The sequence below is a fragment of the Opisthorchis viverrini genome (genome assembly GCF_000715545.1).
Source record: "Opisthorchis viverrini unplaced genomic scaffold opera_v5_4, whole genome shotgun sequence".
Lineage (NCBI taxonomy): Eukaryota > Metazoa > Platyhelminthes > Trematoda > Opisthorchiida > Opisthorchiidae > Opisthorchis > Opisthorchis viverrini.
Genome location: NW_008751660.1, coordinates 2,536,249 through 2,548,756, shown reverse-complemented (window position 1 = coordinate 2,548,756; position 12,508 = coordinate 2,536,249). Strand labels below are relative to the sequence as shown.

General features: G+C 43.7%; 2 protein-coding genes across 2 annotated transcripts in view; one reads left to right on the top strand and one right to left on the bottom strand.

Moving 5' to 3' along the window:
- Positions 1–12,508, bottom strand: part of T265_12542 (hypothetical protein) — a gene marked incomplete at both ends in the record, with an annotated part of 63,399 nt that overhangs the window by 16,770 nt on the left and 34,121 nt on the right. The window contains 5 exon segments of the mRNA XM_009164266.1: positions 4,439–4,812; positions 7,238–7,617; positions 9,982–10,256; positions 10,536–10,812; positions 11,048–11,152. Coding sequence (XP_009162530.1) covers positions 4,439–4,812; positions 7,238–7,617; positions 9,982–10,256; positions 10,536–10,812; positions 11,048–11,152 — 1,411 coding nt within the window.
- T265_12541 (hypothetical protein) lies at positions 546–3,964 on the top strand (the record flags this gene model as incomplete). The annotated part of the gene is given in 3 exon segments (XM_009164265.1): positions 546–623; positions 632–822; positions 3,754–3,964. Coding segments are annotated over 3 exon segments (480 nt in total).

Below are 12,508 nucleotides of genomic sequence, written 5' to 3'. Positions count from 1 at the left end.
GTGATTTCCGAATATTCCATATGACTGAGGAAATCGAGCGGGTCGGAATACGTACAGGTCCTTAAGAGCAAAAAAGATTTCACCAAAACAAAAGTGGTCCAAACCGAATGAATGATATACCCAGTAAGGAAACCGTACCTTGATCTCTGTGGGGTTTGTCTTTAACCTGCGGACATAGTGACTTTCCCGAACTGCGAAAGGTGACGTAAGCGCATGACAGCTATACCCTACCAGCCATTATCCGTGCTCGTACCTGATCGATTCATTTTCCCGGTGCGAACAACCCTTTGTTAATCAGCAAAAGATGGTTTAGAATAATACAAGAAAAACACTCAGGGTTCGAGAACGGACTACCCACTCCCTACCAGAGATTCACGCTTCATCTGGTTGGTTCTGCAGTTATTGTCCGATACCTCTAATTTACTCAATTTGGCCCTACGAAATAGTCACTTGTTTCATTAACTGAAAAGGTTCAACTATCCAAATCCACGCCTTTGAAACATTCGGCGTGAGGTAGATTCAACAAGCTAACATCTAAATGCACCATGCCGGATAACGAATCCCAACTTGGAGTCATCACAACACAGATATGGGAAGACCTATCCCATCTGTTTTTAGGTATGGTTAGCAGGAAGTGAACACCGTTCAGCCATCACGAAATCCATCGGAAATAACATTTGTGGACGGAGAGTTGCTGGAATATTATCGTTATGCTGCTTTGGCTGAAGGAAGTGAAGACACTAGTGAAGCCCAGGAATCGGGGCCAAAGAATGGTGTTGGTAGTGTGAGGAGATTCGGGAATCTTAATGGAGTTTTCGTCCTGTAAGTGAAGTTAATCTATGCTGAAAAGCTGAAAAGCACTGTACAGCTGTTTCACCCTTATTGGGCATCGTCAATAGTGCGCATCTAACGAAACTCCAGTCTGTCAGTGTGCCGAAATATTGGTAGTTCAGGTGTGCTTACTGGTGGTTGATCAGATGGTCCTTAATCTGTTCACCGAGTTTGGTAATGCGCAGTTGCGCACTGACTATATCTTCTCGACTGGGGAGGAAACATTTACAAGCCGAATGCCAAGCTCGGCGAATAGACCAACGGTCATCTGATCAACCAACAGTAAATTCCAGTTTTCATTAAAATTCTCAAGTCTCCTCACACTACCAACAATCTCTTAGTGACTCGGAGGAAAAATAAAATTAACCCGACGAGTGGAATTCCATCTGAGAATTCACTGCTGAACAGCCACTTGGGGCTGAACGGTTGTGTCCAGACTATTAATCAGGAGGCCGCGGGTTCAATACTCTCCGGAGTTTCGTGAGATGCGTACTGCAGCTATTGGATGAGAAACTTGTGACAAAAGTTTACCCCGGGGATCAGACGAGGCACTTGATTCGAACTAAAAAAACAGCTGTTTTCAATTGTACGAACCATCTGGACACGACTTCATTCACAACTAGGCCTAAGTATAAGCGGAGGCCAGACTGGAAATAAGTTCTGTTGGAGATAGGAAACAGTCATGCTAACATAGAAAGAGACAAGAGATAAAACTGAGCCATCAATTTTGTTTTGGTAGAATAGTGAACATCGATTGCGACATATTCCAACCAATCGGAATACCATAACCTGAAACTGGGGACGATGGCTATACAATGGGAGCAAGTTTCCACCTTGATATAGAATATCAGTTAATGAAACAAGCCGCAGGAAACATGACACACAAACATGCCAAGAGGTCGGCAGATGTGAGAACAGGAAAGCGAAAGCCAAAAAAGCCATCAGCAAGATGATACCTATTGACAGTGGATTCCAGGTTAAAAATTGACCCGCCAAGTCGGTCATGCACATACAACAATATTTGAAAAGAAGCCAAAAATTGTGGCAATCGCGCGTTGGAGTTCGCTGAGACAAACACAAGAGTTCATTTGCACGACTGTCATAGAATTATATCGCTAGGAGAAATGCGAATGCAAAGATAAATCGTCGGAACAGTGACGAGTTGCACGCTAGAAACATACAGTTTCTCCTTACTTTAAGAAAAAAAGGTGATTGCCCCGGTATGTGACGCTTACCTGTTGTTAATAATTCTACAGTATGGAGAGCAGAGATGGGCGGAACTTATTACGATTTTAAGTCGAAAGATCTCCAGGGGAATTTTTACAAAACCCAAAGATCGCAGACAATCAAGGTTTTGAGTCAATCAGATAAACAACGGATATATCAACAAAACGTGTAGAGGGATAGCTTTCGGTTAATTCATACTATTCAAGTGACTAGCCCATCCGGAATTTCGGTCAATGAAAACAAGGCCTCGACACCCACTTAACTGCGGAAGCTATGCTTCGGCGTTACCAGGACAACCGAAAGATCGATAACCTATTCTGCGATGAGCCAATACGGACTAACGGGAGGAACGCGAAAATCTCCGGTCGCCAGAGGGTGAAAAGAATGCAACCATTGTCATTCGCGTGAGCTAGGACACAGGTTAGGTAGCGTGCAAAAAATTGTGTAAAGAGGCATGAGGAAACAATTTGGGCTGTTTGCACACGTGTCAGTACCCATTTAGATTTCATGGACAAAGCATAGTAGACATAAAAACTGTCAATAAGGCTCGAGTGAAGTCCTTATACGATAACACCAACAGGGTTCAGAGGTGAATCAGAAACAGAAGACAAGTCATCCCAAAAATCTCCAAAACGTTACGAGCTAAACCGGCAAGATGTACAATATGCCTCACCAGAGGTCCTAGGATGACTTGAAAGAGGATTGTAACACTTCGAGTTTTATATCACCAAGATCCGATTCCGATTTTAAGGGTCGATCAGGACATCGTATGAAGAATGCTAAGTGTATTATTGTTGTTGAAACACGAATGTCTAGTGAAACAGTGAAAGAAAGTCGGTAATCCTTAAAAGTGCATTCTGCTTTCTGATACACTTGGTAATTAACATATTCCCCAAAAGGATAATGGGAAAGTCTGGAATAGCACATGAGTGCTCTCATTTAGTTAAATTTCCAGACACATTTCAACACTAAGCAGTCTTGGTCATGCATGGACGCATTTTCTTCGTGCCGAATTGCCTGGAAGTTAAGGACAAGAGTAAGTTTGTCCCGTTACTTGAGATGCAACACTATCGACAGATTATAGAATGTCTAATCAACGTGGGTGTTCCTTGTGAGGAGCCGACCAATAGGGACTGAATCTTGAGCGCTGAGGTACTGGAATTAAGCTTGTGTGGGGCTGTTTCCAAGAGGTTTAGTGAATTCCGGAAGGAATTCGCCAATTCATCCGACACTAATGCTATCCAGGTGCAATAAATTTGCATATCCTTCATTGACACAATATAGCTAACAATGTAGCACTAATGGAAGACGGACCAGTGGACTCATGCGGAAGATGTCTCGTAACTAACCAACTACTTTGAGAGATAACAGAATCTTCAAAAGCTGGTATGCACTGTTTCACCCTACTCTTCAAAACGTCATCACCACCAATCGGAATGACAAAAAGCGCTGTGCCTATACAAGGCTAATTTATCAATTCAGTCGAAAAAATCTGACTAATGTGGGCTAGTGTGCTGATAATACAGTCCCTCAATAACTTGGAAACGATTTTATAGGACTTCAAGGTTTTTCTCTTAGAGGAGATCAAGAGGTGTGCCGTCCTGCTTGGCTCCTGAGGATTGCAGAGTAAAACCCCGTGCCTCTGAAATTGTCTCTTCGATAAGAACGTTTATTTTCTGATTTTTTTTTATCCAGGGAGGGAATACCGTATCACCTAGATACAACAATCCAAACTGATAAGCACGAACGATGGAAGTGGGACAAAGGTGAATTGGAAAAACTCGGACAAGAGTTCTCTGGACACGAGCCGAAATACACGGTCATTGTGAACAGTAAGATAAAAATTATCAGAACAACCAAGTTTATGCGACCTATGGCAGCATCGGAGAATACCGAAGCAGAATAAGTCATACTGCGAATCGTCGTTTCAATACAGGACTCTCTAAAATAAAATTTTTATAGCACTAACTCAAGCATTAGGTTACCGGGATGACGACCATGAAGGCGTACACAGTGTGCTATCCAAAGCACCCAGAAACCACAGGCTCACTTTAATGAATTTTGTGTAATCATCCAGGGTGTTACGATGCTCTAAAGTGACCGGCATATCGCATACACTAGTTTGTGTCCAAACTGATTCGCCCTCCCGAGAATTCAGGACGAGTAAAGTAGGACATGAAAACTGAAGGGCATGTGATGACAACGAAGTGAATTTTTCAAGAGCTTTAAATGATTTCAGCTTGGGAAGTATCGACGGACAAACAACACAGCGCTATAATCGACAACGAACCGGAAATATTTTCTACGTAGTTGCTATACTAGATGCAATAAGTAACGTAAAGGATTCGAGGACGAACACAGTTAAAGTGCTAAAACGAACCTTCAGGAAACACGACAAAATCCATGGATTCGGTGATTTCTTCATACTGACTGAAAATATCTTCTAGCTCCGAACCTCGAGTTTCTGTTTGTCCAGACAAGGAATCCGGGGTGGATGACGCATGTGAATTGTCTTCTATATCTTCCGTAGACTGATCCAGAATATCAGAATGAGCGAGAGAAGATTTTAAGACTGCTTCCAGTTGAGGTTTAGGCTGGGCCTTTGGCTGGATTGAAGGGTGCACATCATAGAGCACTGCCGAAGCATGACTACTTCCGTAAGGGTTGGGTGAGAAGCGACGTCGTCTGCGACTGTCATCCTCCCAGCAATCGAGAAGATAAAATTCTTTAGTGACTGGACTTCGTTTATATGGGCTATCAGTGAAAGATGGATAGAATGTACCAAGTGACTGAATCCAACGGCAGAAACAGAGCAGAAGCAGAAATGAGTAAAACTCAAAAATCCACCTACATGCGCACGACGAATTTACCAGACGTGGATTCTGTGCGAGCCAAAGAAAAAACCGAGTACCACAGCTAAAAACGAGGTTTTTGATTGAACGGATTGAAAGAATGTGCCAAGGTAAGTTCGAGGTCAGATGGGGTATGGTGCTTCTTCGGTCGTAAAAAAAAACAGGTATTGCGGCATGTGAAAGGCTATTCCGGCTACCGTTTTTTGCGCTCTCATTCACCTCAGGGTAGCCAGATGCTAAAAGGAGTTGCATACATCACTATTGGAGCTGCAAAGGCACGAAATTTGCCAATCTATTATTGACCATCATGCACGATGCTCACGGATTTCAACAGCGATATTCCAAGTTCATGACTTCGATAGTTTCGATCTTAAAGGACTCTCGTCAGTGGGCTATCCACTCAAAAGAGACAAAATAGCACTCTGGTCAACAAAAGAATGGCATGAACACCATCAGTGCAGGTGGTGGGTGCGCCTACAGTGACGCTGAAATAAGCAGAATATGCAGTAGAACCGGAGTCGCTCGCCCAACCACAAGGTGAACAACTGTCTAGCCAGTTTGTTAGAGTGTGATTATAAGGAGCCAAAAAATTCGTTGGCAGAGTGAAATGAAAGTTCTAGATGCCGAGCATTTTCACCTCATAAAAACCCTCGATTTAGCTATGGGCGTCGGGCCTGTCCAGTAAGTGATATGAGGTGCTCCGCGTTAAAGACAACTGTGATAAGATAACCTTGGCAACACGTGACACCCTGGACTCTGCTTGTGAAGTTTCAGATAGAGTACACGGAAGCCACTGAATACAGAACGCTAGCGCTCCTCGATAATCCCTACCCTTTAGGCCCACATTACCATCTGGCTGGTGGGCTTATTAGACAACAGCTCAAACGTGGTCTGCGTGAAGACAAAAAGATGTAGTGGGAACAGAAAGTTCAAAAAATAGAGTTCAATGAGATTGGGAATGCACGGAAACTCTTTTAGGCCTTCTGACAGTCCATCAACAACAATATTGGAAGCCTAATGGGTGGAGTAGTTTTAGATGGCCTCGTGCCTCTGCTCACTCATTCGGGTAGCTTATTTCGAGCCGTAGTCTGTGAGTTTAGACTTTCTACCAGTCTCTGAAGTGCTCATATACCCTTGCAGTGTCACCAGACTTCTGTCAAGTGCTTGAGTAGCGGAACAGATACCGCCGACCGACTTTTCTCGACTATGTGGTTGGGAGGGGGCTTTGGGGGAATGTTCTTGCTGTTCGCACTATTTCCCTCTGTGTCTCCATACCACCAATCCAGTTAAAGTGCTCAATGAATGGTCCAAAAGCCTACCGAAAACTAGCGAAGTTCGTCAAAAATGTTGCCCCTTTATGTTGTCCAGTTTTTGTCATCGACGTGGTCATGGAATGCACATTCTGAGGAATCATTAGTCTATGTATTGTCTGGATTATGTAGACGATACATTTCTGTTGTTCGCCGACTCGTCTCATCTGTGGCATCAGAAACGAATTTCGTCAATTTTAAAGGGCCGTGCTTACACTTTTACCTCCATACTGCTTAACAATTGCTGATATCTCGGAAATTGGTGCGACCTAAGAATAATTTCTGGACAAAACTGAACAAGGATCTTCGATACCGTGGACGGATTGAAGACAACAATTTTGTGGGCGAAAATCCCGCATTTGTCTAGTATTTCAGTGATAGTACATGCCATGAAACTTGTTTGTGTACGTAGCTTGATACGAACCGAGGAGTATTAGCATTCCCTGAACATTTTTTGCGGAGGATCTTTGGCCGCACAATGCTTTTAGCTGCCAAACGTTTTGGGCCAAAATGAAGCGTTTAGTTGCGCATGTGCTCGAACCAAAAACCACCCTATTCTACGTTCATATCTTCGCAGCTCACCAGATGCAATTGTCCAGCCAAGCAATCATACCTCTGGCGGAAAAAAATATGGTGGAATACTTTCCTAGCATCGCTGGGACCCTGGGATGCCTAGATGGGGCACAAAAGTTTGGACGGCACTCTGAACTCAATTGCCTGTCTGATTTAGTCCATCAGGGACACGTCGTGCCTTTCGAAAATTCGATTCCATCGTGCGAATACTGAGCACCTACTTGCGACAAATGAGTCGCATTAATCTAAAGACGCGGTGGGAAACTGAAATTTTTGGTGGGTGGTGAAAATCGAAATGGTTTTGATCTGTTGGAAGCAGAGTAGATCGAAAAAACGGACAGTCTTATTGGTTTTTCGCGTGCTATAAACTGACTGCTGTAAGAAATTTGGATTCCTCCTGTATGTAAGTAAAAAATGGGTGAATGAAGCCAGAAGTATACTCACCTTTGGTTATTTCGAATTCCTACAGCCAACTCAGTCGGCAACTGCACAAAGAATGCCCAGTTGCTGAGAAGTTGATTTAACAAGCGGTGGACATTATTGTTAAGAAACAACGCTGACAACTGGTCTCGCCGTCGAGCCGCACTAATCAGATGATCGCACAGACGCATCTCCTCCTTACTGTGGGCAGACCAACGCGCGGCGAGCTCACAAAACTGTGCATGATATCTCGTGTCAGTCGTAGCAAGACGACAAAGCAGAAAGACTGCCTCTTCACTGACGCGTAGTAAATGCTCGCGCGTAGCGGCATTAAGCACGCGCCCTTCGTTAATTAGTTCAATGAAGGCCAATCCGGCATTCTTTTGCAATGAGGTTTGCCATTCCTGAAAAGCAGAAGGGGAAAGTGATTATGAAGGAATGAAATTCAGAGCTGTTGAAAACAGCACATAACGCTTTCATGGAAAGTGTTCCAAGTGTCGATGTGGAGTCTGAATGAAATCACCGGAGGTTCGTTAAGAAATTTTAATAGTTCATATGGTGACAGTGGAGTGATGGATTGATCTTCAAAGTAAGCAATTATATTTAGCTACACTCAATGTTATACGAACAGTATTCGTGAGGAGTAAATGGCACATGATTTACAAGAATCGATGACCAGAATTTGACTCCGTTACGCGTGTTGACAACTACTACCTGCCGCATCTTGGAGGGGATGGCTGTTGTTACTGTATGTAAAAAAGCAGGTGATCGGTTTCCAAAAGTGCTCAGCCAGACCACGTTTCATATAAGCTATAGGTTAATCGGCTCGATGGACGTGGCTACACTACCCAACCCAACCCAGAATCATGAGGTCGTTGAGATGGAATACGCAAGTTGTTTTACTGGGTTTGTTGGCCAACACACTGGTGGTCCGTTTATCAAAGTTGCCCCTTGTTGTTTCCGTCCCCTATTCAGGGACAACTGTTACCTCTTCTAACACTAGATCAATGATTCCTAAACTAAACTCAGGTTTTCGGAAGAACGGGTGGGGGAAGGGCGTCAATTCGCAGACTCAAGCTTCTAATATACAAAGTTTCATTTCGTATGAGGCATGAGGTATTCATTTTACTCACTATGTGGTCGAGGTTTTTGCCTAACTGACCGTCTAACTGTTCTCCGAACGCCTGCGTGCAATGTCCGTCAATCTAAACTCATAAACACTTCAAAGGTTTATTGTGTCCCCATCCGGGTGTTGAAATAGAATGTAACGAGGAGTTCTGCGTACTTACACGGAAGAATGGAAGCCAGATAACTTGGGAGGGAGAACAACCTTGGATCACACATCAGAGTACGTATGTTGAAAATGAGTGGTAGGAACTGCGGAAATCATTCAATTCAAAAGAGTTTGTGATTCCATAAAGACTTTGAGTTGATTAAAAGCAAAGCCAGTGGTGTCACAGGTTGTTCGTTTTTGCAATTTCGCTTTGCTTACTTGGACAGCGTGACCAGGGTAATAACGTTAGGGAGGTCACCAGCGGACAAAATGGATGTGATCGGCCTGGATCTCCAGATCGAGAATTCAGATGCAGAAAACGGCAACGCACGCTTCCCCCATTTCATTTCTCTAGTTACCGTATACATTTTTGTATGCATTATCGTCCCACAGGTAGTTGGATTCCCATGTGCTGGAGAGAGGTTGTAGACGGATTTCGCTTGGCCATCGCTGTCAAAGCGCTGGGAAACCTTGAACATTCGCACGAACGAGCATGAAAGAAGGTACCAATCTCTTAGGATAACGTAGACTTATCCGTTAACCAGAGTGTGAATTCATATACAGTTAGCTCATCCACAAACAGTTGCTCGAAGCTTTATTAGGATGACATCTCAAAAAGTGCAGAACTTGAGATGGATTAGTGCTAATCGTACAAAACGTGTGAAGATCCACTCCACTGAGTGGTCACAACAGGGAATGATACTTCCCGCTAGGTCGTGGCAATCAAACATTCAGATCGGTGCATATGAGAGCAATCGATCGAAAATACCAATCATAATAAAAACAGGTGTGTGACACAGTCATACAGTCTACCATCAGCGAAACTAAGTGTAGCTGCTTCTAATGATGACGCGGAGTGACTGGGTGGAATGAGAAGAAGCAGAAGTATGGTGCTGATGAATATTCCATCGCCATAATCTCAGCCCTACATGCAATCGGTTGACTTTTCGATTTTTTGGTTCAACAACCGATGATAATCTCTTATCGAGGGATCTGCTTTCCTCAATCCGCTAAGGCTGTTATTGGACTGGGACTTCCTTAGGTCGCAGTCAGTAAGTTGTGTTTGCTTGCCATTGTGGGCTCTCTGCGTACTTATGACACTTTTATGCATGGCACATGGCGTTGAAGGTACATTTTTGCCACTTAATCTCACACCAGACCTAGTATGACGGACACTTTGTGCCTGAGGTGCGAGTCTTGACTATGCTAGCGCCTACCGCGCCTTAAAGAGAATTCACCATTGTTTGTCCTTTCTTCGGTTGTTGTCTTTAGACGCGTGTTTCCATATCAAAATCTTCACATACTTTGGGATTCATCTCATCAGACTGGAACTGTTGGTATGATTTCGAATGAGACTTTTCTCTCTTCTCTCCCATATTATCCTGTTACTCTTTCGCATTCATCGCTTGCACTCACTTTTTATGTTTGTGACCATGCTGTTCAGAAATAAATGATAGTAGTAGTCCAGCAAAATCGAAGCAGGTTCTAAACTTACCTGTGAGCACAGCAACATAACGAGACCGACAGCCGACTGATCCTCTCGTATGCTCGACAATCCGGTGGTGAGCAGAGTTTGACCGTGAGATCCAAGTAACTGCTTCGAGAAGTGATTGAAAAAATCTGTCAACAGATCACGAAGAAAGACGGCAGCCGAAGTGAGAACCGTATTTAGTTTGGATATCAACACATCCTCCCCACGGCTCGAGTGAGTGCTGGTCGTATCTTGGGATATATTATCGCTCGTTGTCTTTTGTGTCGAGTAAGTAGCATCTGAAAAAAAGGTGAGAACAAGCTCAGTGATAAAAGCAGTGCAGAACATACTGCTCCAGCTGAGCAAATATCGCCCTCACTATCCGAACCTCAGACGCAGTTGAGAGAGAAATTCGGGCGGAAGTAAACCGAATAAAGAGAGGTAAATCTTCCCTTGCTACCGAGTTAGAGACGATAGGACAAAAAAATCGGCTCACTACATCTCGCAACCCTTTTAGGAATCAATGGATCATGAAGAGGAGAGAAAAGGTGCTGTAAAAGCAATCTTATCTTGATTACCATCTTCCGATTCATCAACTTCGGTTGTAGTCGTGTCCGGGATGGACTGATTATTGTTAGTTTCGACATCGTACGTGTTAGGGACAGAGGCCACGTCATTTGGCGCTGAAGGGTGTCGAGAGTTTTCGGATGACTGTGTGGAAGCAAACCGGTCAGAGGGAACAGCGCCAAAGACGTCCAAATTCGGTTCCAACACATCACGATATTTGGCAACCATGAGGGCGGACACGAAGTACGCAATCGCCATGGCCAGGAATTCTGGCACTTTGTTCATTTCCTGAGGAGAGAGTGGCAATACACAGGATGAGCGACTGCATTAAAATAACTTTTGACTGGGTTTCCTTTATCCACAGATATCACATTAAGGTTGGGTTGGGTAAAGCGACCTACCAAGCGGGTCAGGTTAACCTGTACTTACTCCCTACCTACTTCTACCTACTGTTCTATAGGATAAAATGAAATGTAAAACCGGTACTCTAATCAGGGGCCTAAAATAAACCGAGGAGGCTTACCTCACTCTTGAAAATGATGCCCTGAAGACGATTCAGATCACGTGGTTGTAGCAAACTCTGAGGTTCGTGGAGTGGTTGAATTACACCTTTGAGAAAAGATTGATCCTGAAAGGATGTGCAAAAATGAGTACAATGGGTGCTTTGAGAAAAGATTGATCCTGAAAGGATGCACAAAAATGAATACAATGGGTTAAATTCCAGGCAAGACGTGAAAACGTGCGAGAAAAGTTGCCAACACACGCTGCTTGGTATTTGTCGGATGCCAGGTCAAATACAGGGATCCGTCAAAGTATGTAGTGGGAGCCTGAAAACTCAGTTAGAGATCAAATGTAAAGGGGGTCATCTAGTTGGGGGAGCTTTGTACCAAGTGCTTTGTTTGAATAGATCGGAAATGACTCCGGACTGTTGTACTGATGTAATGGTAAAGAGTATAATCTCGTACATCTTTTCCAGTCATCCAGCGCGATTCAACATTTCCACCACAGGGGTCGCATGTGTTACAAAAGGGCGATAGTTACCGATGGATTCCCCACATGACAGTAAGCAGAATACTTATAACAAATCCCAGCATGATAGACCGAGGAAGAGTTGAAGCCAATCACATTGGTGATTGAAAAGGAGCTCTTAGTTGACTGACAGGAGAGCTTCGACGGAGCCCAATACGGTAATATGCTTCAAAGAGAAGGTAAGATACCTTGCTAAATTGTATGACCCGAAAGTAATCGATGTGGGAGCCCCCAACAATTGAAATTGTTTAAAGCTTATGCAGCAATCCTTGGTGAAGCAGCATCTGAAAGCGAACGAGTCCACAGCAAGAATGAATTCGTACGTCACTAATCCCTGTAATGTTCAATGACAACCTGAATAATCCCACCACTTGATCAACCTCAAAGCATAACAGACGAAAATTCAACGGAAACACCACTCCAGTTGGGAAGGGAAGTAATTTTAAAGTATTAGGCTTAAGCAACATAATACGACGGAGGAAAATCAAACCGGAATCAAACGGGAGCTATGCCAGCTTAGCTACTGCACAGCGTGCCGCACCTAGTACTTGTGCACGGTAATAGCCAGTTCTGTTCAGTGGATCGGAAGCAGAAGAGTACCACTAGCGAACACTTTGATTAGTCATCCACGGTGATTCAGAGACTGAGATCATTCAGGCAATAAGGGCGGTCTCATCAACAAGCTCACTTTTTCATCAAAATGGGAAAACTTCTGATGGGAAATATGCAGGTAGCCCCATTCCCGGCATGGCTCTAGATACTACTAAATGGAATGAATTCTGACGCCTATTCACAAAAAAAGCAACAAATACAGACTACGAGAACAGAAATTTTTCGATAGTTTCCGCGTAGCGCCTAATCAACGTCAATAGAAAAATTCTTTCTTTGACCTACAGTGAACAAAACAAAAGAATACGAAGAAATTCGAGACACGAACGTTGATAGTCTTAAACTC